The sequence below is a fragment of the Curcuma longa genome, chromosome 14 (assembly GCF_044706935.1).
Source record: "Curcuma longa cultivar G26 ecotype Majalengka, Jawa Barat chromosome 14, ITB_CL_G26_1.1, whole genome shotgun sequence".
In the NCBI taxonomy this organism is placed as follows: Eukaryota; Viridiplantae; Streptophyta; class Magnoliopsida; order Zingiberales; family Zingiberaceae; genus Curcuma; species Curcuma longa.
In genome coordinates this window covers 9,153,902-9,181,411 of record NC_133874.1, presented here as the reverse complement: position 1 = coordinate 9,181,411, position 27,510 = coordinate 9,153,902, and the positions used below count along the sequence as shown (strand labels likewise).

Genomic DNA, 27,510 nt, shown 5'->3' with positions numbered 1-27,510 from the left:
GCTTACTCGGTCTCTTGATTGTGTCATCTCGTTTACTAAATCTTCTGTTTCCTTACAGGACCGGAGTACGGGGAGGATGAATGGCTTCGGATGTGAGTCTCATGGCCTATATTGACTTCAACAGTCCTCTTATTGGTTCGGCGGCGGCATCTTCTCTTCTTATTCATGCTCAATTAGGACATCCTAGTTTGATAAGTTAAAACAATTGCATCCTGGTCTTTCTCACTTAGAATCTCTGTCTTGTGAGTCATGTCAATTAGGAAAGCATGTTCGTAGTCTCTTTTTCTCCTCGCATCGTGAGTCGGACTACGTCCCCCTTTGCTTTGGTCAATTCCGATGTTTGGGTCCGAGTCGTGTTTCTTCTACATTAGAGTCACGGTATTTTGTTAACTTCATCGACGATTTTTCTCGTTGTACTTGGTTAGATCCCTTAATGAAGTATCGCCTAGAGTTGTTTTCTCTTTCAATCATTTTTCTTTGAAATTAAAACTCAATTTGGTATTTTCATTCGAACCTTGCAGAGTGATAATGCACGTGAATATCTCTCTACTTCATTTCAGACCTTCTTGGCATCTCATGGTGTGTTGCATCGAACGTCTTGTCCTCATACCCCTCAACAGAATGGAGTGGCCGAACGCAAGAATCGCCATCTTCTTGGGACCACCCGAACTCTTCTTCTCCATTCTCATGCTCCTCTTCAATTTTGGGGTGACGCTGTGCTTACTGCATGCTATCTCATCAATCGCATGCCTTCCTCCACTCTAAGGTCAAATCCCTCATCAAGTTCTTTATCCTCATCAGTCTCTTCATTTTTTACCACCTAAAGTCTTTGGCTCTACATGTTTTGCTCATGTCTCGATCCTGGCATTGACAAACTCTCTCCCCAGTCTCATAAATGTGTCTTCCTTGGGTACCCCCGGTCTCAGAAAGGGTACAAGTGTTATTCTCCTACTCTCCGTCGGTACTTCATCTCTGCTGATGTCACATTCTTTGATTCGGTTTCTTCATTCTTTGGGGCCAAATAGATCTCCGTCCGAGTTTTCTCCTTCTACGCCTGCCCCAGTGGCTATCTTTTATCCTCCGGAGGAGTTTCTGTCACCTCTGAAGACATCTCCTCCATTACAGATTTATCAGCGTCGTCCTTAGTTTACATAGTTTCCATTACTTGTTAATCAAATAAAAAAAACAACTGAAACCTTTCATGCTTAGTGAAATGAATTAGTCATTAAATTTCACCAGGTAACTGCTTATCCAAAAAATAACAAGTCTGTGCATTTATTCTCACAAGTCTGTCTTTTGTATCTCCACTTTACACATTATGCTCACTTTCTTTTTTCCTTTGACCTTCAGATTCACAAATTCGAGACGATTCTTTGAGGTTGATTAATAAAGTTGGAGATTATTTTAGAGATACTCAGTGATAGTAATAGAAATGATTTCTATAGAGTCCATTTATTTCATTTGCATAATGACTACTTATCCATTTTGTTATTTCGGCATTGATCATTTTATTTTCTGATGAGGTCAGTTGTCAGTTATGTCATGATATGGTAGAGTCAGGTTTTGGTGTTGAACATTATCTGTTTCAGTGAATAAAGTATTGCATAATTATGTTCGTACAACTCGTGTACCTTTGTTGGGTATTATTTATGTATTTTAATGCATGAATGAATATTGTCCAAGCAAGGAGGCTAACTTTCATATAGGGATGGAGATTTTCGGGTCGTAATACTTCCTTAATCAAATTAATTTCTGGTGAAAGGAAACTACTCTTTAAGTTTTATTGGTTGAGTCAGACGTACGGTATATATATAGTGAAATGGTTGAAACAGAGGTTGAATTGGAGTAGAGAGGAAGCAAGAATTTACTGGCTTTCCTTTCATCTTGATCATGATCAAATTTGGTCCAACTCCATGGCATTGGAAAAGCCATTTTCCAATCTCAAATCATTTACTCTATTTTCCTAAAGAAGTCTGAACTCAATTCTTTTTTTTGGCGAGTTTAGTCGTTTTATTTTCTTATGACTAATCAAAACTAGTTATTTTAATTTCTTCGGATAGTTGGAAAACCCCTAAAAAAGCTTGAATTAAATTGACGCTAAATTAGTTTTGTTTGTGGACATCTAAATCAACAGAAGTGTAATCTCTGTCTTGTTTTCGATGGTTTCAATTTCTTATATATCTTTCAATTACCTAAATATATGTTATCAAATTGTTTAATTATAATATTTATTTATGGTTTATATATGCGTACTAACAATTCGGATGATTATTGTTATTTTTTTTCTAATAAAAGATGAGGAGATAGATTTTGAAAGAAAGAAAATTATGAATTTAACATTGAGTTTGAAGATTAATTGTGATTATTCTATCAATTTTAAAAAATATACAAATTAATTTTTAAAAGCTGGTAAAGTTGTCAAAGTGATATAAAAATTTATTCAATAATTTTTTTTTGCATATTACAGTCTCATTTATAATTCTACATGTCTATTTGAATACGATGATAGTTATATTATATAGTAAAGCACACAATGATGATTGAATTATATAGATTTCTTCCTAAGCGTATAATTATGAATTCATTGAAGGGATGCATCATGCATGACTGGAGATTGGAGAATGTAACATACTACTTGCCTAGCTAATTCAAGAACAATATGGTGCATATCAGTTGTATTATAGTACAATGATACTCTCCCTTATGTAAAAGGTGGAATCCGCCACCTTAACGACTCCAGCGGCCCCATCTGTGAGGAGGTAAATCGAGAAACTGCAGTTGATCATGACGCATAAGGGTATTGCCTGACTTCGCCAGGATTCGAACCGTTGCCCTTTTCTGCAAGTCTACTGCGTCGTAACCAACTCAGCTATGCTCCGGGGGCTACAATGATACTCTCCCAAATCATATTGGTTTCATATAATCATTCTTATTTTGAATAGCAATAGCAATTTATTAAGCTAGAGAGCAATGTTTGAAGATTACATTACTTAGTGCTTCAGAAATACAAAAGCTAGCAAGCAAGGCATAATGAAAGAGATTGACAAAGGATAATTTGAATAGCAAAACAAGTTTGAGAATTAAGCATAATAGAAGAGATTAACAATGGATAAGTTGGAGAGCAGTAGTACACACACACCACACCAGATCTTCTAATAATTTCATCTTTGCATCCAACAGAAAGTTGTGCTTCCTCTGAGTCAAATTCTAAAAATGAAGTCGAGTGGATGGTATGCTGCAAAACATTTGGGACGATTTGAATGGTTTGCTGCAATATTTTTGACCATCTCTATTATATATTCACTATCAGAATGAATGTGAACCTCCTTTAGCCCATGCAGATGTTCTATTCCATAGAACCTATCTTGATCAGTGAAAGAAATCATTTTAAGAATTTCCAGGCTTTGGACTGCACCTTCTTCGAAACTCACATTCTGCGTATGAATTTCCAGGAATTTGAGATGTGTGAACCCTCCCTGATCGAAGACCAACTCCTGACTGTCGAATGCGTCCATTCCTAGGACCAGCTTGACCAAACTGTGGAGATTTCTCAAGACTTGCAGATCCTGGAGCTGCAGTTCTGTTCCGCGCAGATTTATCTGGACAACCTGCTTCAGAGATGCAAACCATGCCGGCAATCCGCCAAGCTTGGCATTTATCTTGAGCTTGCAGAGTAACAATGGCGGCGAAGCTACCTCATCGAGTGCCTTTTTCAGATTGCCTTTTCCAGAATTCAAAATTATTAGTGATCGAAGGCTGCCATTGAGCTTCGAAAGCAAGGCGCTAATCTCCTCCAGCATTCCTCTTGCTAGATCTTGATAATAAGATCCAAAACAGATGGCAAGCTTCTGGAGGTCGACAAGCTCATCAATCTCCTGTAGCAACTGCACATTATCAGCACGTACCATTCCAAGCTTGCGAAGTTTTTTCAACCTCCTTATTCCTTTCGGGACCTTCAATACGAAGTCGTATGCCTTAACAGAATACAGTTTTAAATAATGTCCAGCAAGCAGATGGACCAGTTTTTTGAGTTGGACGATGGTATTGGGTAGTTTTCCAATAAAAGTTCCTCTTATATCCAAAAACTCTAGATTCTGCAAATTTCCTATTGAATCTGGCAATTCAACTAATCCAGTATTTCTTAGAGATAAGTACTTCAAAAGACACAACTTGGAAAAGCTCTTAGGATGGAGGTCCTTCAACTTCCGACATCCTTCCAGGTCAATTGCCCTCAACAGCCGCTGCTTTCTATAATCCTTCAATGGTACATCCTCACCAAATGCAGTGAATGATCGGAGGTGGTGCAGATCAATGTCTGTTGACATCAGTCCACTGCTTTTTCCATGCCACGATAAACGTCTTATCTTCTGATGTCGTGGCGGAATATTAGGTTGCTCATTCAGTAACACCATAAAATTCTCTTTTCTTGATATTGAGATTATGACATCGAGCATCATGTCGTGGACGCGGCAGGATTTTACTATCCCACTTTTATCAAATTCTGATGGTTGTACCAAACTACGACTCACCAACTCCTTGAAGCAACGCTCCACGACTTTCTCAGTGGAGAAGCCACCTATGCCCATCACAATCCCTTCAGCAATCCACCATCTCATCAACTGCTTCTGACGAATCTCATAATCCTCAGGGAAGATGCCTAAAAATAAGAAGCAAGGCTTGAGATAGTAAGGCAAGTCATTATAACTCAAAACTAATATCTGATTGATTTTTGAAAGCATATCATTAGTTTCTTTCTCCAAACCAAGATGATCACGCAAGTCTTTCCATTCCTCAAGATTTTTATCAGGCTTGGAAGCTAGAAGACCTCCGATTGTCACAATTGCAAGTGGCAGTCCATTACACTTTTGTAAGATTTCTCTGCCAATATTTTTTAATTCTGGAGGACAATTATAATCTGGTGCTTCAAATACTCTTCTACAGAATAACTCCCAAGATAACTCAGGTGATAAAGGAGAGACTTTAAATATAAATTGACGATTACGGAAACAACTTGTATTTGCCACTTTCTCAATGCGGGTGGTCACTATGACCCTACTTCCTTCTTTACCTTGTGGTAGTGCAATGCTCAAGCTTTCCCATGCTTCAGTGCTCCAGACGTCATCAAAAACAAGCAAATACCTCTTTCCACAGAGATGGCCTTTGATCGTCTGCACCAGTTGTGAATCGTCCATCATATTTAGAAGATGCTCCGTGTTCATACTGGCATCTTGGCACCCCAGAACATCTCGGACTTGTTGCTTGCTGACGGAAATTTGTCGAATAATCTTTTTGAGAAGCTCTTTAATGTTGTAATTTTGTGACACTGTGATCCAAGCTCGATATTGGAAGTGGCCTCCGACGATAATAGGATTGTCATAGATGGTCTTGGCCAAAGTTGTCTTTCCAAGACCACCGAAGCCGACGAGAGAAATCACCGTGAGCTCAAGAAATTTTTCGTCCATCACCCACTCGATGAGCATATCTCTACTCTGCTTGATGCCAACGAGTTGAGCTTCCTCTACAAAATGGCCGATGATCCGTGGATCGGAGTATCTATCGGCCATGTCCAAGCTGGTGGCGGTGCCATAGCTTGCAGCTTCATTTGGGTGGGAATAGCGATCGTGCCGCTTTCTGATATCTTCTACTTCAATCTTCAATTTCTTGAGCTCTGAAGCGACGCCATGGCGAGCTTTCAAAGACTTAAGGCAGCGACAGAAACACATGAAAAGACCTTTGACTCCGAGCTTGTCGTAGGATGTCGATCCGAGACGGCACTCGAACTCATCGATCGAGTCTTCGGCATCGTAGGCCACCTCCCTCACCTCCTGCACCCAGTTCTGCATCCGTTCATCCAGATTCCGCCTGGTTGACATGTCCGTCAAGAATGAGTTGATGCTTCTGAGCTCAGCGACTATATCGTCGCCATGTTGCCAATCTCCGGCCGTCGGCGGTTAGGAAGAAAGATGATGATAATGGAGAATGATTTAGGTACGTCCTATTTTTGAGCTTACATCCAACGTCTTGTTGGTTTTACTTTGAAACGTTGATTGAGCATAATTTGTATCATGGAAACACTAAAAACAATTGAAATTATAATGATTTATATTAAATTAAATAAAGTGACTTTGGGAGCTTTATTCTTCCAAATCTTTTTATGAGTGACACAAGATTATATATATATATATATATATATATATATAACTTTATTTATTCCTCACTATAAAAAATATGAATCGCACTTTGAGCTCTACCCAATATATAAAATATATTACTTTATTTATTCCCCACTACACAAAATATGAATTGCACTTCGAGCCCTACCCACTATAGTATTTTAATTCTAAGTTCACTTTACTCACGCGAAAAGAAAAGAACAAGATAGCAAATTTTATTTTTTAAGAAATAAAGAAAATTAAAAGGAGAACAAAATTATTTAGCCAATGCATAATTAAAGCAAAATTTATAATAAAAAAAATAAAAGAAAGGCAGCGAAGCAAAGCCGAATAAAAAACTAAAAACAAATTATTACAAAGCCCTGCTAGCTATGCAATGGGTACGGTTCTTCAACATATGCAATGTTTGGAGTTTGGATGAACTCTTCTGCAGGAAAAGCATAGCTGAGCTGATTATGACGTAGCAGAGTTGCAGAAGAGGGCAAGGGTTCGAATTTTGGCGAAGCCAGGCAATACCCTTCTGCTCGTGACCAATTGCAGTTTCTCGATTTACCTCCTCATAGATGGTCGTGGGGCCGACCGTGTGGGGTCGCTAAGGTGACGGATTCCATATTTTTGCAGAAGAGTTTGGATGAACTCATCGTGTGGGGGCGTTGAGATGGCCGATTCTACTTTTTACAGAACAGAAGAGTTTGGATGAACTCGACCTCCGAGGTATAGTTGAGTTAGTTATGACGGAGCAGACTTGTTGAAGTGGACAAGGGTCGAATCTCGGCGAAACGCAATATTGCCTTCCCCCGTCATGACCAATTGCAGCTTCTCGATTTACCTCCTCATAGATAGTCGTGGGACCGACCGTGTGACGCTGCTGGGGTGGCAGATTCCACCTATTGCTGAAGGAGTTTGGGTGAACTTGAAAAGATTATAAGTGAATTGAGGCTATCCGAGACCTAATTGAATCCCATAAACAAACCACCGGTTTTGATCATGAGGTGGTGTCGCTCCAGATCGCCAAAATCCTTCAATTTGCATGATTTCAGTTTTTAGGATGGAGATATTTCAATTTCATTTTAATTTTTGTCACTAACCTGAAGAATCGAACACCAAGTTGGCAATTCACCAGTTACACTTTTAAAGATCAAAGTGGAAAATTATTAGATTATAATCTCTTTTGAAAAAACTATGCAGCAGGGCAATGGCTGTAAGAATCCCATGAATCATGCAGCAGCTAGCAAGCAACTACGTCTACTAGGAGATTTACTTACCAAAAACTATATTGTTAATGAAATGCATACAAAAACTGCAATTTACATTGTGAAAAATAGCATACAAATATAAAGTTGTAAAATATTCAACTTGAAGTGAGTTAAAGTTAAGTATTATTCAAGTCATAATCAGAGTTTAAGTTCTTCTGTTTCAGCAAAACTTGTGAAGCAATTGGTGTGGATAAATCAGAAAACGCCAAGTGAAGTAGGCACAGCTCATAAAACTCTTCCTTAATCTGTTCTTCCATTCTCAATTGGATCAGTTGTCACATGAAACTCTTCCTTAATCAAATTAATTTTCTGGTGAAAGGAATGATATTTTTGCACTACTATTTAAGTTTTATCGGTCGAGTCAGACGTACGGTATATATAGTCTATAGGCACATGGTTGAAACAGAGGTTGAATTGGAGTAGAGAGGAAGCAAGAATTTACTGGCTTTCCTTTCATCTTGATCATGATCAAATTTAATCCAACTCCATGGCATTGGAAAAGCCATTTCCAATCTCAAATCACTTACTCTATTTTCCTGAAGAAGTCTGAACTTATTTCTTTTTTCTAGTGAGTTTAGTCGTTTTATTTTCTTATGACTAATCAAAACTAGTTATTTTAATTTCTTCAGATAGTTGGAAAACCCCTAAAAAAGCTTGAATTAAATTGACGCTAAATTAGTTTTGTTTGTGGGCATCTAAATCAACAAAAGTGTAATCTCTCTGCTTTAATCTATCAAAATTCTAGTTATATGGACGCTTAGATTTAACCTGTAATTACTTTGTCAAAACAACGATTGTGAAATCAAAGCAAAAGCAGGGGAGCTTTGAATGCGGTGCTCGTTTTCTTCTCCTACACTTGTGATATTTTTATTTTATCTTGTTTTCGATGGTTTCAATTTCTTATATATCTTTCAATTACCTAAATGTATGTTATCAAATTATTTAATTATAATATTTATTTATGATTTGTATATATGTACTAGCAATTCGGATGATTATTATTATTTTTTCTAATAAAAGATGAGGAGATAGACTTTGAATGAATGAAAGAAAATTATGAATTTGACATTGAGCTTGAAGATTAATTGTGTACCTTTGTTAAATTCCACCCAACCTTCTTTTCCTCTCTTCCAAACCGATGGCAACAAGAGAAGGGAGAACCTATGGTTGAGACACCACCTTCTCCTCTTCTTCTTTTTCTCTTTTCCTCTCTTCTTCTCCTTTCCAAACCGCCACCTTTCTTCTCCTCTCTTCTTGGCTTTGGGCGCGAGCTCTAGGGGAACCAAGAAAGGGAAGCAAAGGACACCAGCCCTAAGGGAAGAAGCAAGGTCGCCGACCCTAAGGGATGGAGCAAGGGATGAAGCGCCGACCCTAGGAGATGAAGCAAGGGGAGTTTTGATGATAGGGGGCGCCGGCCCTAATAGGTAGATAAGAGGATTAGTTGTGTTTGAGCCGCCCCCTCTCCTCTCCTTTTATAGCTTTGCCATCATAGAAAGTTTAGGAAAAAAATAACAGAATTAATAAAATTTTGTTGGCTAAAAAAATTAACATAATTTTGTTAGATAACAAAATTAACAGAATTTTGTTGGATAACAAAATTTAATAAAATTTTGTTGGATAACAAAATTAGCATAATTCTATTTAGGATTAATCGAATTCTGTTAACCGAATTCTTAACAGAATTCTAACAGAATCTTATTGGGTGGATACGATGCTTTATCCAGAGGCTACAATAGGGCCCTAGAGGAGGAATTGGTTTAAGCCTCCTGATGGGCTTGGGCTTCCTGTGTTCTCCCTGAACACCCAACTCAAGTCCATCAACAATAATTCATACCACTAAAGAGTTATTATTGAACTACCACACCAATCCCATATTACAATATGAGCTCCTTCTTATCATGAGTGCGTTAATCTTCCTGTGGTTAAGATATCGTATGTCCGTTAATTAAATGAGTTACTGACAACTCAATTAATTAACATCTAATTCCAAGAGTAGTACCACTCAACTTTATTATCATGTCGGACTAAGTCCACTTGCAGGGTTTACATGATAATCCTTTTAAGCTCCTCAAGGGGACATCATCAGCCTAAATAATTAGGACACAGTTTCCTTCTATAATCAACAACACACCATATAAATAGCATTATCTCCCAACTCATCGGATCTCTTGATTTAACGAATAAATCTCACCCTTTGATAAGTTAAAGAAATAAATACTAAGTATAAGTGCTTGTTATTATATTGGGATTAAGAGGATGTACATCCATGATAACAGAGGTTTTGTTCTTTTATATAGTCAGTATAAAAAGAAACAACCTCAAACGGTCCTGCTCAATACACACAAAGTGTACTAGTATAATTTTATAGTCAAGATAAACTAATACTAATTACACTACAACCGTTCCAATGGTTTATCACAATCCATCTTGGTTGTGAGCTACTATTTATAATTTATAAGGAACTGATAACATGATCTTCTGTGTGGCACTACACACAATGTTATCTACAATATAAATTAAGTGGACATCTGCATTAACATATATAAGAAATATAAAATGTAAATATTTGACTAAAGTGATTCTCATTTCAAATTATTTCAAAATAGATGTTCATACAAAAGCTAGGCTTATAGTATACATCCTAACAGTTGATTGACCACAGCCTCCCGTGGATTCGAATTGATAAAGCTTCTGCTTCCATATGCTCGAACGACTCCTGTGCCTACACATCAACATGTGTCAGTAGATGCCGACATTGTCGGTGTGACCCCTCCTACAATCATATCAACATTGGATTGAAAAGAAGGAAAGTGGAAGAGCACGAATGAAAATTTATATTCTAGTGAAAAAAACTTATCTTCAATCATCATCGCCCACCTTTTTACATTGTTGAACCTCATTGTACTCGTGGATCACCACGTCTACCTATAGGTTGCCAGAGCCGGTCCTTGTTGTACAAGGGCCCTGGGCGAAATTATAATTTTGGGCCTAATAGAAATACTGACAAGGGGCTCAGAGGAAGATGCACCTACCACAATCTGCTCGAGTCTCCACTACCATGTTAAATTTGATTCAAGAAGAAACTATGTTATGTTATAGCATTAAACAACTGTGTTATACGTTTGACCACAGTACAATTCACCTACTATTTATGGTCAACTGCAAAAAAGGTAACTACATCCTATCATATTTCTTCCTATTAACTCTTTAGAAGGATCTCAACAAAACTACTAAGGGCTCGTACGACCTGAAAAACCTGATAGAAACTAGTTAAATTTGGCTACATGAAGACACAATCCATGTAATGTACTTTGCAATGTCAATTTGCCAAAGACAATTTTAGACTTTTATGGTTTTATCACTACATCAAGAAACAACTTTAATTTTATATGGTTCTATCAGTGTAATCAACAAGAATGGATCATGTAAAAATGATTTAATTGAGGACATGACATAATATACTACAATAAGAATGGAGTTACACAAATATACAAACAATCAGAAATATTATTTACACAAATTTGGCTTAAATGTAGTCTTGGCTTGTTCCAGTGGTAGGATTCTCGGATACTACCCGAGCAATTTTAAATGCTAGGCAATATAGGCTCACAGGATTTAAGATGGAATGAGTAAAGATATATTAGGTTTACTGATAAAACAATATGTTTAAAAAATCCTTTGATGACTATTTGTTTTGAACTTTCTCGAATGTTAAACTAATACTAATCTAGGAAGTAACAAGATAGATGATTGGCTTATGTTCTTTTGATAGAGAGGATGTTAGTCTTTTGAAGAGGAGGTGGTTTGTCGGCACAAGTTTCACGTGGTCTACTTCCCCAGGGTCGACCCTGACCTGGACAAGGATCGGCCGGTCTACTCGAAAAACCCCTAAATTTTCTTCATTTTTCTACTGAAAACATGTTCTTTTGTCGAAAAAGAACGAAGGTCTCAGGCGAGCCTCACCAAAAAGCGAAATTTGAGCCAGATATCGCTTGAAAAAGGAGAAATTTCTCACCCTCAGGTGCGGCGCTGAGGCCCAAGTCGGCGATCCTTCCGTTTTCTTTGATGTATTGGCTGAGGAAGCCGCAGGCGACGGCGAACCTAGACTTTCCCCTCGTCTCCTTCCCATGCCGGCCTCCATGCCTTCTGCGGGTCGAATCCATTTGAACATAGTCCTCCTCCTGCGGAGGCGGTTGGTTTTGTTGGGGCGGAACTACGGAAGAGGAGGTAAGTCACCGAAGGAGGAGGAGGAAGAGGTTGGTTTTGTTGCGGAGGAAGAAGAGGTAAGTCTCTCTCCGCTAGAGGAGGTAGCGGAAGTAGTTGGTTCTGTTTTGGTGGAAGAGTAGGCAAGTCTCTCTCCGCCAGAAGAGGAGAACGTAGGCCGGAGCCATTGATGGTCAGCACCAGTGTGTTGTGGGGATTTGGCATGGTAGCGGAGTCCGGGAGAGGAGCGTGAAGGGTTATGACGATGGCGAAAGCATGGAGTGAAATTTAACCTAAATTTTTTTTTGGGCCCTGTTCATTTATGGGCCCTGGGCGGTCGCCCTGGGCGGTCGCCCCACTTGCCCTGGCCCAGGGCCGGCCCTGTAGGTTGCAAGAAGTATGGGCCCGCAAGGAGCCACATCCTCATGCGTATTGCCAAGAGCATGGGGTCGTATGAGGTTGTATCGGGTGTCAAACGCATGATGTTGACATTGTACATCAAACATCGCCTGAAGATCATCACGAGTCACATATGTTGTTGTTAGTGTTGTCGATGACAGTTACTAGCAATTTCATGTCAAAGTTGCAACTGTCATATTGGAGGGGTCTGACTCAACAGAGATATTCTCGATCGGAGAAATTTCCATGACTCGAGCAAACCGTCTTAAGGGCGTTCCCAATCAAAGATGCTCTTGTAGTGTAATCTATTACGAGATGTTTTCAAAATGAATGCACAACTGAAATCATATATATTTTTTGAAAATATGCTTAAAGTGAATACACGATTGAAGTTCTATATAACCTTTTCGAGGAAGTTCCCAAAATAAGTGCATGATTGAAATTCTGTGTAACATAATTCAATAACGTTCTTAATTGAAAATGTTTCCAAAGTGAGTACATGACTGAAATCTTATATAACCTATTTCAAGGAGGTTTCCGATTGAAAAGGCTCCTAAAGTGAATGTACAATTGGAGTCGAGGCATCTGCCCAATCGAAGGGCAGTACGACCATCCGCACAATTCATATACCAAACGGCGCACTTCCCGCATGGTTCATATCCCAAGATACATCAACATATGTTTACTCTCGCAAAGGAAAACAAGAAAAATCCTTCCACAAAACAATATTATCGAGGAATTGAGTTCCCTTTCGAATTACTCAGAAAGTTGAGAACAGAGTCTTCAAAAGCCCTTGAATATGAAAGACTTTAGAGCTCCCATTCACTTCAACCTAGAACACACAATCATTCTGCTCGTCTAATTCAGCTCTATAAACATTCAGTAGCTGTAATTCGTATACGCATAGAATTTAGCATGCGTGCATTCTTACCTCCGATGGTGTAGTGTACTAGGCATTACCTTAATGCTGTCATGGCGCTGCGCCGGCCATGGCAGCTTCAAGAATGCTGATGATGTACTCGATCTCCTCTGTCACTTCCTTCATCGACGGCCGGTTCTGCCTCTTCTCCTCCAGGCATCCCATCGCCAGAAAACCCAGCGCCTTAATGGTGTCCAACTGCACCTGGCTCGCTCCCTCTTTCAGCGCCCCATCCACTGCCTCCATCAGTTTCTCCTCCTCCACCTTCCGGTGGACGTGCACCGCCAGGTTCACGTCGTCCTGCCCGCGCCCGAAGTCGATCGCCTTCTGCGACGTCAGGAGCTCCAGCAGCACCACCCCGAAGCTGTACACGTCGCTCTTGTCTGTCAGCTGGTAGTTCCGGTAGTATTCCGGGTCGAGGTAGCCCAGCGTCCCCTGTGCGCAGGTAGACAGGTGGCTCATCCCCGGCTCCGCCAGCCGGGACAGCCCGAAGTCCGCCACCTTGGCGTTCAGCTTCTCGTCCAGCAGGATGTTGCTGGACTTGACGTCGCGGTGGTAGATGGGCGGCACGGCGGCGAAGTGCAGGTACGCGAGGCCCTCGGCGGTTTGGCGGGCGATGGCGAGGCGGCGGCTCCACGGCAGCGGCGGGTGGAGGCCGTGGAGGTGGTCGTACAGCGTGCCGTTGGGGATGAACTCGTAGACCATCAGCGGCTGGTCGAGGTCGACGCAGCATCCAAGGAGGCGCACCAGGGAGCGGTGGTTGACCTGCGACAGCACCCGCACCTCGTTAAGCACCTGATCCGTCGACTTGGTGTTGCCGACCTTGGCGCACTTGACGGCGACGGGCGTGCCGTCGGGAAGTTCCCCCTTGTACACCTCGCCGTAGCCGCCGGAGCCGAGCAGGTTCTCGGAGGCGAAGTTGTTGGTGGCCTTCTTGAGCTCCTTGGCCGTGAAGTGCTTGGCGGAGCGGCCGCTGGGGTTGCTGGAGTTGAGGATGTCCTGGCGCTCCTTGGCCAGCCGCTCCCGCGCCTCGCGGATGCGCCGCCGCCGGCGGTAAAGCAGGAAGCCGGCCGCCGTCATCAGCAATCCGACGCTCACGCCGGACAGCAGCCCTGATTCATTTCACCCCAAAGGAATCGTCCAACACCAAGTCAACAACAGCAATGTTTGACATAACAGCATGAAAGTCAAAATGCAGGACATTATGAGCAAAATGTCAACGACCGGATCAGAAGACCCAGTGAAAGTCAAAGTCGTACTGAGGAACTGGGTGGTCTTCTTCCTATTTTGTTACCTTCTTCCTTCTCTCAGTATTGTGGATCTAGTTTTAGATATTGTTTGAGAAGACAATCTTGCTAAAATTTTAACTAAATTTCAGAGAAAACTTTAATATTCTAAAGCTTAAAAACAAGTTGAAACTATAAAAAATAAAGTGCTAAAAAATTCAGGAAGGCATTTCAGAAAAGTCAGCAAACTATAGAGATAACAAACATTCATTGTTAGGGGCATTGTTTCCTAATTTTAGGTTTTGTGCCCTAATTAATCAAATGGTTTAAGCTTAAATATAAAGAAGAGAGAATGGAAGATGATTAACCTGCAATTAGAGGAGCACGGTTGGATCCGCCGCCGGAATTCGTGACATCTGTGCAAAAATTAGTTTAGCCATCGTCAGAAGATCGAGATTAAGATTTATTAATTAGTTGTTGTTGTTGTTGCAGAGAAGAACTCACTGTTGACGCAGGCGCCGGAGATGGGGTCCCACCGTAACCCGGCGACGCAGAAGCACCTCCGGAGGCCGCCGCCCGAGGTCGGATCCGGGCTACACGTGGCGCTGGCGCCGCCCTGGCAGTCCGCCTGGGTGGCGCACAGGGGCTCCCTGGGGGAGGCCCACTGGAGCTCCACCCCGGCGGAGGCCGCCCACTGCGCCACCGGCGCCGCCGCGTTCAGGTTCACGAAGCTCCGGTAGGCGCTGCAGCCGGTTTCGCTGGCGCGGATGGAGTAGGAGGTGGAGGAGCCGCCGGCGACGAAGGTGCAGCAGATGGGGAGGGAGCGGCAGGAGGCTGCGTCGCTGGTGGCGTTGGCGTAGACGTGGCAGAGGCTGTTGGAGGAGCAGTTGAGCGGGGAGAGGAGGAGGCGGGGGGTGCAGTTGAAGAACATGATGGTGTTGCTGCTGCTGACGTTGAAGGGGAGAGTGCTGTTGAGCTGGATGCCCTGGAAAGGGAGGTCGGAAGCGACGCAGGAGGCGCCGCCGGAGAGGAAGGGAGCCGGGCGGATGACGAGGCGCTGGGTGGAGGGGGAGATGTCGGTGATGGGGTAAGAGGAGCCGTTGACGGAATCGAAGAAGAGGGCGCTTCCTGCGGGGTCGCATCGGACCCTGTACGAGGGGTCGCCGCAGCCAGTGGCGGTGCTGAGGGGGAAGGGGACGGGCGTGGAGCCGCAGTCTGGGCACTGCTGGCCGGTTGCTGCTCCGGCGAGGAGGAAGAGGAAGAGGAAGAAGAAGGGCTTCATCTTGTCCGGATTGGCAGCGAAGGGAAGGACAGGAGGCATTAATGGCGTCGACTAAAAAGCGGCGGACATCTGAACGCATCCGGTGGAGGGCCGATCTTGCCTTGCTCTATATAATTAGGTTTGGATTGGATCAGTGATTCGGATGATATTATCTTTTTGTCCGATCCGGAAAATCTTGGGTGCTGTTTTGACTGATAATATTGTTTGACTTCAAACGTTGACTTAACGATTGAGTTCTCACAGCATGTTGCAGGCGCCGCCGTGGATTCTGGATGTGAAGAAGACGACGGGCATCTGTTGTGGTCAAAGAACAACGGCTTGACTCAATTTAAGCCGGCTTCACCGGGAAAAGACATCTAGAAGCTTCAAATATTTTTAATAATAATTTTTAAAGGTTTCAATTGGATCTAAGAACAAAACATTTCCATCCGTGGAAACGACCGTTCGGGAGTCGTATTCATATTCGTATTTTATATTTTACACGCTTTACAGCTGTCAAATATTTTTAATAATAATTTTTAAAGATTTTAATTGGATCTGGGTTGCCCTTTTAGAATTCCTTTTGAAGTCTCTCTACGTTAAAAATTTTTTTTGTTTTATATAATCATTAAATATCTTTGGGTTTTTTAAACCGTTAAGCCACAAATATATTTAATAAATTTAAGTTCATACCAAATAAGAATCGTTGGCTATTTTTTTTACCAAAAATAAAAAAGGTAGTTTTTTATTTTTTAAATCATCAAGTGTGTTCCATTTTATAATTATCCAATTATTCTTTTTTTTTTTTTGACAAATATATTTAATTTTAAGAATACTATTTTTTTTACGTATTATTACTTTTCGTTTAAATTTTCAGTCGGCAACCATTAAGTGTGTTGTAAACACAATTACGATTTCATTACTGTTACAATGCATACTTAATTTATTCAACGTTGGTATAAATTTATGTTATAATAATTATGATTTTATAATTATTACAATATGTATGATAGAAATTCATGTGGTAACAATTAAATTTCATCATGTGCAAATTTCATCACTGCTATAATGCATCTAATTTAGAAATTAAATAGGAGATAATAATATTTAGAACTATACTAATTATATTAAATAATAGTTGAGTAATTATATATAATTGAATATTGAAATAAGATACCTTTTTGATAAAGAAAAATTAATGTGGGAGGCTCCTTTAATGATAAGACATCTTCTTGATTTTTTATTTTCTTTTATAATTCAAATGTCAACTAATTCCAAAGACAAGTGATTTTTTTAAAATTATTTATCAAATAAATTTAAAATATAATTTATGTACACTAAGAGATTAATAATTAAAATATCAGTTCCTATTAAAATTCAAATTGTGATCCTACTTTGGAAATAAATCATTGGACTTTTGGATTTACTTAAGTTTATTTATGTTTATTTTACATAATTTCAAGTGCTATTAGGTTGTCAAATATTTTTTTATTAATCAATTGTCTAGTTAATTAATGTGATTGTTAGATTAGAATGTAATTCTAATAAATTGTTAAAGTTAAATATTTTTAATTAGGGTTATAATTAAATTTGTCAATATATAATACTTAAACGGCAGATATTATTTTGCTGATTATATAAATTTAATTGGAGAAAATTAGTTAATTCATTCATAAATAGAACACATGAACACAAATGTGAAGTAATAAATATAACTGATCAAATACCTCTAATTAAATAAATTTTAATATTGCTATAAACTTAGTATATTTTTATTATCACATAGATTATTTATTTCTGTTTTCTAAATCACTCATCTTTTTCATTAATAATCCTTTTATTATTACTAGTTGAAATTATAATAGACTTATGAGACATGATCAAAATATAATATAAAAAATAAATAATCAAAAAATTAAATAATAATCAAGATTTAAAAAATACAAATAAAAATATTCAAGGTTGATTTTTTGTTTTCATTATAATGAATTGGAGATTTAACTTTTATCATTTAGTAATTAATATTTTTATTTTAATAATAATGAAAATAATATAGGACAGAATTTTAAATCAATTATTCTAAAGAAGTTGATAACTTGCCTAGATAAGGAAATAAATATTTCAAAAAAAAAGTTAAAGATATAAATTATAAATTGTAACATCTATCGAATAAAAATAAATAAAAATATTCAAGATTAATTTATTTATAATAAATTAAAGATTTGATTTGTCATTCAATAATTAGCATTTTTATTTTGGTAATAAATAAAAATATTTATAATTTCTATTATTGTATATTTTATTTAAAACATTTGTCTATAAAAATAATCAAGTATATATATTTTGTGATCAATATATATAATTTCTATGGTTATCTAAAGTAGATCATTAAATTAAAATGTTTTCAAAAATCACAAGCAAAGTATACATATTTAATTTTATAGTCATATTCAAACGACCGATTCAAACTTTTAAAGTAGATCATTAAATTCCATGAAAATGTGTTGGCCACTACGACCGAACTTGATGAGGATAACCATCTTGAGGAGGACAACCATGATGAACTCTTCCATGATCTGACACCAAGAATAAAAATAGTGACAAATTCTTAAATGGGGCACTAAAGATTTTAAAATTTTCATCTAATTCTAAATTTATCTTTCTTCTCCTTCCCTCTTTCCTTTTCTATTCCTTTTTATTTAAATAAAATAAATTTAAATACCGTTTAAAATTTAACAAATAATCCTCTAAATTTATTTATTTTTAATTTTAAAATTTTAATAAAATATATAAAAGAAGATAAAAAAAATTTTAAATATTTTTTCTATGTTTTCTATTTTTTATTTGTAAATATCTAATTATAAAAAAATAAAATTAATAACGAGAAGAGATTTTATTAATAAAAATAGTTTTAAAATAAAATAAAATATTACACCTTGGTGTTGATTTTTAAAAATTGGCACCATAACTTAAATGCAACATGGTTGTTGTGCTAATTTCTAAAGACTAGCACTATAATGACATTGATTTTTGAAAACCAATATTACAGTGTTGATTCTGATCACATAGTGCTGGTTTTTGAATACCAACATCATTGTGATACTAGTCTTTGAAAATCAACATAAAGTTTCAAATCATTTTAAGTATTGTTGGGAGGACTTTAAATACTAAACGAGTGCTCATGTGTACTCAGGTTCATCTAATAAATTCATAGAAGTTGGAATGGATCCGATCAAAACTATTTTGATTAAAACTCATTAATGTACCTATATATATATATATATATATATATAGGTGATATTATGCACGACTCCCGTGCACGACACAACCGACCCCCTCAGCTTCCGGCCGCCGTCGCCGCGCCGTCCGATCACCTACGGTCGACGGACCGGGCCCGTTCGACGCGCCACTTGCCGGCGCGTCATTCGGCGTCAAATTTTGATCGGATTGTGGCCGGAATCCGACGCAATTTGGTCGGAAACGCGCTGGCAGTGGCACGCGGCGTTCTCGACCAAATCGCGATCGGATTCTAGCCAAATCGTGGTGGGAGACCAGCCGGGGAAGGACCACCGTCGCACGCCGGTCCTTCCGCGGCCGGTCTCCGACCACGATTTGGCCGGAATCCGATCGCGATTTGGCCGGGAACACCGCGTGCCACTGCCGGTGTATTTTCGACCAAATTGTGCTGGATTCCGACCACAATCTGGCCGGAATCCGACATCAGTCGATGTGCCGGCGAGTGGCGCGTCGATTGGGCCTGGTCCAGCGGCCGACGGTGAGGCGGCAGCTGCTGGAACAGCGGCGGTCCTTCCTCAGTCGGTCTCCGACCGGAATTTGACCGGATTCTGGTGCGATTTGGCCAGAATCAGCCGCTCGACACTGGCAGCCGATTTTCGGCCAAATTGTGGCCAAATTCACTGGATTCCGACCAATATCCAATCGAAATTCGGTGCGGGAATGTGCGCCGGTGAGTTGCGCGTTCATCGGGTGTGACGCGGCGGCCGACGGTGGTCGGACGGTGAAGCAGCAGTGGCGAGGGGTCGGGTTGTCGCGGACGAAGAGCGCAGGGTAAGGAGCGCAGCATAGAAAATTCCTATATATATATATATATATATATATATATATATGTCAATTGCTTTAAAATTTGAAATTTTGAAAATCTTCTTATTATTATTGGTAATGACTTTAAATTGATATCTCTGGTTGCATATAGACTCATAAGAACTTTAGAAAATTATAGCACTTGGAATGGATCTAATCGGAGCTCTCTAAGTCCATCAAAGATTTTAGATTTATGATAATTTATTATGAAATGAAAGAGGGTAGTGCAGTGAAGATATTTATAATATTCATGACTAATTTTGACATCTCTATGATAAATTATAGGTAAAAAGTAATAAAAAAGATAAAATTTCTTTTGAACCTCAGAAAAGACCTTAAACGATATATTTTAGGTTTGAAACATACCTCGTTATGAGATTCCACCCATAACAATTATAAATCTCTGAACAAGCTTTCGATTTGACACGTAGAACATCTTGTTTTGATACCAAGTCAAAGGTTATGGTCTCCGAAACTAGACATTTGGAACATATACAAAACTTATTGTAAGGATGTCAAAATTAGGCATGGGCATCATATATACCTCCTACACACTCACATCTTCCATCTCATGATAAAATTTCAAACATCTTAATACCCTAGGTCCATTAATGGGTTTTGATGGAAATACATTGATAATTAAACTTAGAAAGCTCTGATCGGACTCATTTAAACTACTATAAGTTTATTAGGTAAACATGAGTCCAAATAAGTTCTCGTTTACTATTTTAAAACCCTTTCAGCAATGCTTAAAATAATTTAAAATTTTCAGAACACTGTGATGTTGGTTTCTGAATATCAATACTATAGTGGTATTGATCTCCACAGTGTGTAAAAAGAACAAATATTGTGGTGCTAGTTTCTGAAGAGCAGCACCACTGTGGTGTTGGTCTTCAGAAATCAATATCGCAGTCTATGCTAATTGGCACATAATTATAATTTTGCCTACATATCTTAGGTCTAGGATTAGATATCATTTTTTTATACCTTCTACACATTAACCTCTCCAATCTCATTGTAAGTTTTTAGAAATTCAAATCCCTTAGGTCCAACAATGAATTTCAGTCAAAATATATTGATGGACTTACATAGCTTTGATCGGGCTCATTCCAACTCATGTAGGTTTTTACGGTACTGAGGAGTCCAAATGTGCCCTCCGTTATCATCGTAAATGATTTCCAACATTGCTTAAATGATTTAAAAAGTTTCAAATTTTGTGTCAATTGACACGAGCTTATAACTTTGTATAAGAGACTTAAGACCAAGGCTTCTCATGATATTTATCTTCTATACACTCCACAATTGCATCTCATTGCAAAATTTTAAAAATCTAAATCATCTAGGTCAATCAATAGGTTTTGATTAAAACTCATCAATAGACATAAAGTGCTTTAATTGAACTCATTTAAACTCCTATGAGTTTGTTAGATGAATCTGAGTATAAATAAGTCTTTGTTTACTGTTTTAAAGTTGTCTCAATAGTGTTCAAAATGATTTAAAATTTTTAGTACTGTGGTGTTAGTTTTCGAAGACTAACACTAATACGATGCTAGTTTTTAGAAACAGCATCACAATGTGTGATTAAAACCTCTTCAGAACTCAACACCCCAACCATATTATATTTAAATTATGGAACTAATTTTTATAAACTAATACCAAAGTAATTTTTTATTTTTATTAATAAAATCAGTTCATATTAATAATTTTATTTTTTATTCTTTTATAATTAGATATTAAAAATAAACAATATTTTAAATTTTTTATTAACCTTTTTTATATTTTTAATTTTTTTTTATTAAAATTTTGAAATTAAAAATAAATAAAATTAGATGATTATTTATTAAAGTTTAAACGGCGTTTAAATTTATTTCATTTAGGTTAAGAAGAGAAAAATGAAAGAGAAAATATAAGAGAGAAAAGAAAAAATAAATAAAGATAAAATTGAAATGAGATGTTTGTTTTAGTCTTTTGAAAAATTCGAAATCTTAGATGCAAACTTTGTGAACGTACCGTAAAAATAAGATATCATATTATAAAGGTGCAAAAAGAAATGAGAGACAAAAATTTAATCTTTTCCTATAACTTAATCATCTTCGTCTAAAATAAAGTGTACGTTGAGTTATTGCTCAACAATCCGTAAGATCCAATGATTATCGTCATTCCAAATCACAAGAGGATGGCCATTTCAGAGGAAAAGCAAGAAAAAGATTGAGAATATCACGACAAACAAGCACATCCCAATTAAACAATAATCTCTTACAGAATGATATCGTACATTTCATGACACCAGTACATATTAGAAACCATAGATTAGGCAAGTAATTCATCAATTTATCATTCTCGAAAAAAAAAATTGATGACCTATATAATCTCGTCACAAATTGATGACCTTACAAAATAATCTCTCTATCTATAAGAGATTGGAGAGCTCAATGGTTCTACGAGCTGAGGTGGAAAATTTGGCACCTTGGTTTGTAAGAACTCTTGCTCGAGGCTTGTTCAAACTTCTTTATAGCAATTTCATTCTCTTCTAAACCAGTCTGCATAAAATATCGTACCCACCAGGATGAACTCCTTAGTTTAGCCTACACAAAAAGTGAAAATGTCAGAAGAGATGAACTAGAAGCTGCGACAGGAATAACTGCTACGACCAACTTTTAAGCTAATTGAATAAATTGGCATACAATCAGAATGATTATAGCAAGTAGAAATGAGGAGCCAAGCAGTGAATGATGCCTGAGTGACGACTGTTTAATCAGACAACAAATCTGAGATTTGAATGCCGGACAAGGTTTGCCTAAAGAAATAATTCAGATAAATTATAACACAATGTTAGAATCTCACTCTTCCGAGGGAAAAATATAGAATGAGTCGCTTTATGAAAATCTTCTTTCTAACACTATAGGGAACCATTTCTATATGATAAGAAAAGATGGGAAAGTATTCAGTAATTCATAAGAACCAAAAACTTTTAACTACAAAAGCAAATCTGAGATGTGTGTGATGGTTTGACCTGATAGATCATTCAGATGAACAACAAAAAACCAAGAAAGCCAGAATCATAGTTTGCTCTTATTAATACTCTGTTATCAACTCCGATCCATCAAACAAAACGGAAGTGAACTGTGTGTGAGAACGAATAGCAACAAAATAGCATAATTAATTGCAAAACATACTGGTCTTCCAATTTTTGCCGGCTCCAATATCTTGGCTCTCTGCTGACCAGGGGAACCTACAGAAATTATTAGCTCAAATGAGAAAACGAAATTTTGAATGTTAAAGAAGCATATAAACATTACGAGGCCTGTTGGCTTAGTCTGTATTCAGAAAATTAAAGAGTTGTATAAACTTTTGGTGTAACAAAAATACAGTATTCAAGACAAATTTATTAAGAATTTTCTTCAGTATGCTGAAATCTTTACATAAAAATTGATAAGTACTGGATCATGCCAGTTATCTGTCTACTTTAGCAATAGGGCATCTCATGCTATCATAGAAGAGTCACAATGTCATGGGTACAGCCAATGTCATACATGAAGAAAAAAGATAAAAAAAACAAACAACAATGACATGATGCTGACATATTTAGCCCAAAAATGAACTGATTTATGATAGTTTCAACTTTTGGGTCAGAATTAGCCATTAAAGACATTTGTATGGGAAAAAGAAAAGAAAACTAAGTCGCTGAAAAAAATATTAACATGACTACTGCTTGAAACATAATGTAAAAAATGCCAAAATAACTTATCTACTGTAGAAGCTACTAATCTGAATATGATTAAAGCTCATGTGATGCATATAACCAGTTTGTCCTATAGCTAGTTAATGCCAATGGTCAAGTGTTCCAGAGGATACATTCTAGTTAACCTTGCAGGCTTGCATCTTTTCAATGCATTCTACTTCTTAATACTAATAGTTAGAATTGTTGTTTATTACTCTTGTAGTTCAATGCCCAAAATCAGCCATTGGTAGTTTGCTTCTACAATAAAGCAATATGAAAGCCATGTTTCTAGAGGATAGGAAGTAGTGAACAAGAATTATTACCAGCAAATATAACAAGACCATCTGAAGACACTCTTGCAATTTCTGGTATGGTCTTGTTAAGGTACTTGGAAGACAAGTAATCCAATGAATCAGAGACAATTACAAGGGAAAAGGATTTAGGTCTATATGGTAAGGGAAACTTGATGTCAGCTGAGCGGACAAAACCTTTGCGCACAAGGCTTTTGCAACTACTATCAGCATCTTCCAAGTCATATGGTTCCACACCCCAAGCTTCAGTATCTTTTTCTTTTAACAAATTTGAAACAACTGCACAAGAGTCAAGACCTACATGCAAAACCTTCCTCATGCTATCACCGTAAGCTTTCTTTAGAATAGGTATAGCTTGTATTGCATCTGCTGAGCAGGAAACACCTGTCAAAATGAAAACAAAAAATATTAAACAACAGAATCAGTAATCAAATAGATCTGTATGCTTCTATAACTAATAACTATATGGCAAACACTTGTATACTATCACAACATGGGCTAACAAATTCTAAAAGGATTAATTGCTATAGTATACAATATTTGTTTACCTAAAAAAGTTCAACAATACTACAATTAGATATGATAATTAATAACTAGAGAAAGTCATCTTAATTCACCAATAATGTTTCACTAATGCTTTCCAGAATGATATTCAGAACTTAATGGTTTTCATTGGCTTACTTATTCCATTTTCATTAGTCCAGTAATAGTATATGTCACATCTATACAAAGTTATGAGAGAACTAGAAAGTTTCCCTTTGGTCGCTTGAGTGGCCTTTGATAATTAGTTTCTATCCAATCCGTCTTTATTAGATACTTTAGTGTGTTGATGTCAGGTCCGTTTATCTTTAATTGAAATTAAAATTTTCTTCAAAGGAAGCTCTCTGTCTTTTGCAGTCATTGGTCAACCATTTGTTCATACTCAATTGAATTCCACATGCTTACTATGTAGAATTATAGATAGAAATAAGGATCCACAAATATTGGACCATAACACCAACACCCCTTCAAACTAAAAAAGACACATGTATCTAAGGTTCCCACGAAACACGAGGTAAGAAGATACAAGATGGCCAACAGAAGTAATTTCTGTAAAGGTATCAGGATTAATGCATAATGCTAGATTGGATGGCTCATTTGTAGATCAAATTCTTCTCGTGGGATTACAGCTTGTCAACAATTCCAAGTACTTAATGCTAGATTGGATTATTCGTCTACATCAAAGGATGAACTTCTGTATAAAATTATGGATTCTATAATAAGTTTTCCAAAGTAAAACTACTTGATTACCAACAAATGCCAGCTTGGATGACCCACCTAACCTTCCGGAATATTTCTATTACAACAACATGATAGGTTGCTTGCAATAGTTGATGACTGATGCATTATGAAAACTTGAAGGATGTGCTATAACATAATGCAATGGATGGGTTCTGCATGTCTAGACACTTGCAAAGCCAGAGAAAGCTTGGGATGTGAAAAGGGAATATTAGAGTTTTGATAAATTGAGGATGTTGATGGATGTAGTAAACTTCTACTAGGATATCAGATCTATAATTTTGGTGAGGTGGTGTTCTAATTGACTGAGATGAGGAAATTTGACGACATAAGCAGGTCAAGGTCTTCTAGCAGTGACATAAAGAAAGCATTTTTAATATGGAGGTAGAAGCCATAAGACTATAACCTTATCCTTGAAGGAGAATTGAGCATGAATGTTAATTCAGCCCAGACCAATAGAGATGAGTTAATTTAAGTTAATAAAGAAATAAAGATCCAGAGAATTTAGCTTGAAATAAGTTAAATTTCACCTGACAATGGATTAAATCAATCCAAATTTGCTAGAATTAGCAGTGAAAATGGAGGGATTGACTAAAATTTGGTCAAAACAAGGTGATCTTGGAAACCTTGATTGATATAGCTGACACATCCTCTGTTCCAAGCTTGAATCCTAGTGGATTCACAAGGGAGGAAGAGAAAGTGTCATTCAACCTCACTTAAATCCCACCTTCAGATACTCAGATTTGCCACAACTCAAGATTGCCATGTGCATGATCATGCTTCATTTAACCTTGCCTCCACTTGTTAATTCAACAACCAAGGTTTCTAATGCAATTTTGGGATTATTGACTAGAATGCAAGGGTTTGGGTGCCAACACCTGTAACAAAAACTATGACAAAATATTAAACAATAATGTGATCTTATTAAAATTATATTAATAATCTAATATTACTGAGAATTTCTGTTTTCTTCTTAAAATTTGAATATCTTTTATATCTCATATATTGAATTTTTTATTATTTTCACTTTTTGATTTTTTTTTCCTTCTTACAATTACCAATTTCACTGATTCTATGAATCAAATACAACTGATAGATTTTTTTCACCATCCTAATACTTAGATATTTTCACCATCATCATACCGATATTGATTCTAACAACCATGGTCTTGAGAATGAAATTAAAGGCAGGCGAGACTTGACCATCATACAAGAGCTTAGTAAATATTTCAGATTCAATTCAATTGATCATGCTTTGCATACATAAAATTATACTTAGAATTAGTCAAACAAAAAGAGAGAGCTCATGGAAATATATTCAAGGATTGCATTTGTGGGATAGTAACATCAAATAGACCGTCATATATCTATGGAAACGGCTTTGATGAAAACTTCCATGATCCAATGGCATTTAAAGTCAACTCACATATGGTCTAAAAAAACACTTTAGTCCAAAATATGATATCTACCTTGCCCAATGCTTATGGCTTCCTTTTGATCAGCAAAGCCACCTGAACAATCACAATAGCTTAACTAACAAACTAATAAGAATAGAAAACTCCCAAGAATTTAATATTTAAAGTAAATAAAAAAATCTTCACTGAGGATCAAGTATCTGGTTCTATCCATAGATAAGTAAGAGAGATTCCAACGTACCTGAACCTCTTAATGAGTAACCAATCAGAAGAAAAGCAGCCTACCAAAAAAGGAGAATGCATCAAACACTAGGTAGAATCTGAAATCGCAAATGCCACATTAACAACTCTTAGCAGCAATATGTCCGTAATAACCTAATAAACGTACCACAACAACCAACCCAATGGGTAGAAGAGGCGAAGTCCGTGACTTCTGATGCAGTGAACTGGAGAGTGGAATGCTTCCGCTATCGGCCACGCGTCGAGATGGATTAATCGCTCGTCTTGACGCCATAACTGCAGTTCCTTAAATCCAGCAGGACCACGAGCCCTAAGAACGAAATAACAAATGGTAAAAAAAAAAAAAAAATCGCCAGACCAACCTCACACCACACAGAGCTTCAGATCCAAGAATTCCCATTGTATGAGCATATTTTTTTTAAAAAAAAACATAATAATAAAAACAGAATGATCTCGTCTACAAACAAGGATCCAAAGCTATCACAGAGCCAAGGCGGACCCGAAACGGCGAAAAAACACGAAATCGATCTAAAATCGGCGGCACGAGACCGCGAGAGATGCAGACTGGCAGGAGGCGTGGAGAAGGAGAAGGGAGGTACCTGCAGGCGGGCGAATGTGAGGCCTCGGTCGCTGGATCTAGCGCCCCCGCGTCGCCTCGATTCTTATCGGGAAGGAGAGGAAAGTGAGGCGCAAAAATGTTAGTGTTTACCGCATCACCGACGCGGTTGGGAAGATCATCCGCGACCCATCAACCTCACCGTGTTTTCTTTTTTCGGTCGGACCATCACATCAATAATTTTCGATAAACACGATCTAAAATAGATATATAAAAAAAATCGTATTTCTTCGTTATCATGCGCATTACTTTCAAAATCATTCATGGTTCCAACCTTAAAATTTTTTATAATATCGAATACAGGCGTGGTTCGAATTTGATTAGGAATAAATATTTTAGATTTTAGTTTTATCTGATAAACAAATTAAGAAGAAGACTTCTATTATCTAAA

General features: G+C 37.7%; 3 protein-coding genes across 4 annotated transcripts in view; all 3 read right to left on the bottom strand.

The window, feature by feature from the left end:
- LOC141844859 (uncharacterized) overlaps positions 1-5,621 on the bottom strand; it is a 19,166-nt gene extending 13,545 nt beyond the window's left edge. Inside the window, 1 exon segment of the mRNA XM_074732839.1 lies at positions 3,237-5,621. Within this exon segment, the coding sequence (XP_074588940.1) occupies positions 3,237-5,564 (2,328 nt within the window). The 5' untranslated portion in view covers positions 5,565-5,621.
- Positions 5,622-12,759: 7,138 nt separating this feature from the next.
- On the bottom strand, positions 12,760-15,545 carry LOC141845503 (wall-associated receptor kinase-like 20). Of its 2 annotated transcripts, XM_074733561.1 has the most exons (4): positions 14,681-15,545; positions 14,545-14,592; positions 12,963-14,062; positions 12,760-12,863 (listed from the first exon to the last, which is right to left on the bottom strand). In XM_074733561.1, exons 1-3 carry the CDS (start codon positions 15,495-15,497, stop codon positions 13,002-13,004), a joined length of 1,926 nt encoding a protein of 641 aa, XP_074589662.1. In that variant the 5' UTR covers positions 15,498-15,545; the 3' UTR covers positions 12,760-12,863; positions 12,963-13,001. The 2 variants fall into 2 exon arrangements, with proteins under 2 accessions (XP_074589662.1, XP_074589661.1); XM_074733560.1 differs by having other exon boundaries at positions 12,760-14,062.
- Positions 15,546-21,746: 6,201 nt separating this feature from the next.
- Positions 21,747-27,225, bottom strand: LOC141845240 (putative pectin methylesterase CGR2). The gene is made up of 7 exons (XM_074733303.1): positions 27,103-27,225; positions 26,652-26,813; positions 26,505-26,544; positions 26,318-26,359; positions 23,583-23,954; positions 22,715-22,770; positions 21,747-22,123 (listed from the first exon to the last, which is right to left on the bottom strand). The coding sequence occupies exons 2-7, from the start codon at positions 26,775-26,777 to the stop codon at positions 21,977-21,979; spliced, it is 783 nt and encodes a 260-aa protein (XP_074589404.1). The 5' UTR covers positions 26,778-26,813; positions 27,103-27,225; the 3' UTR covers positions 21,747-21,976.
- Positions 27,226-27,510: the final 285 nt, after the last annotated feature.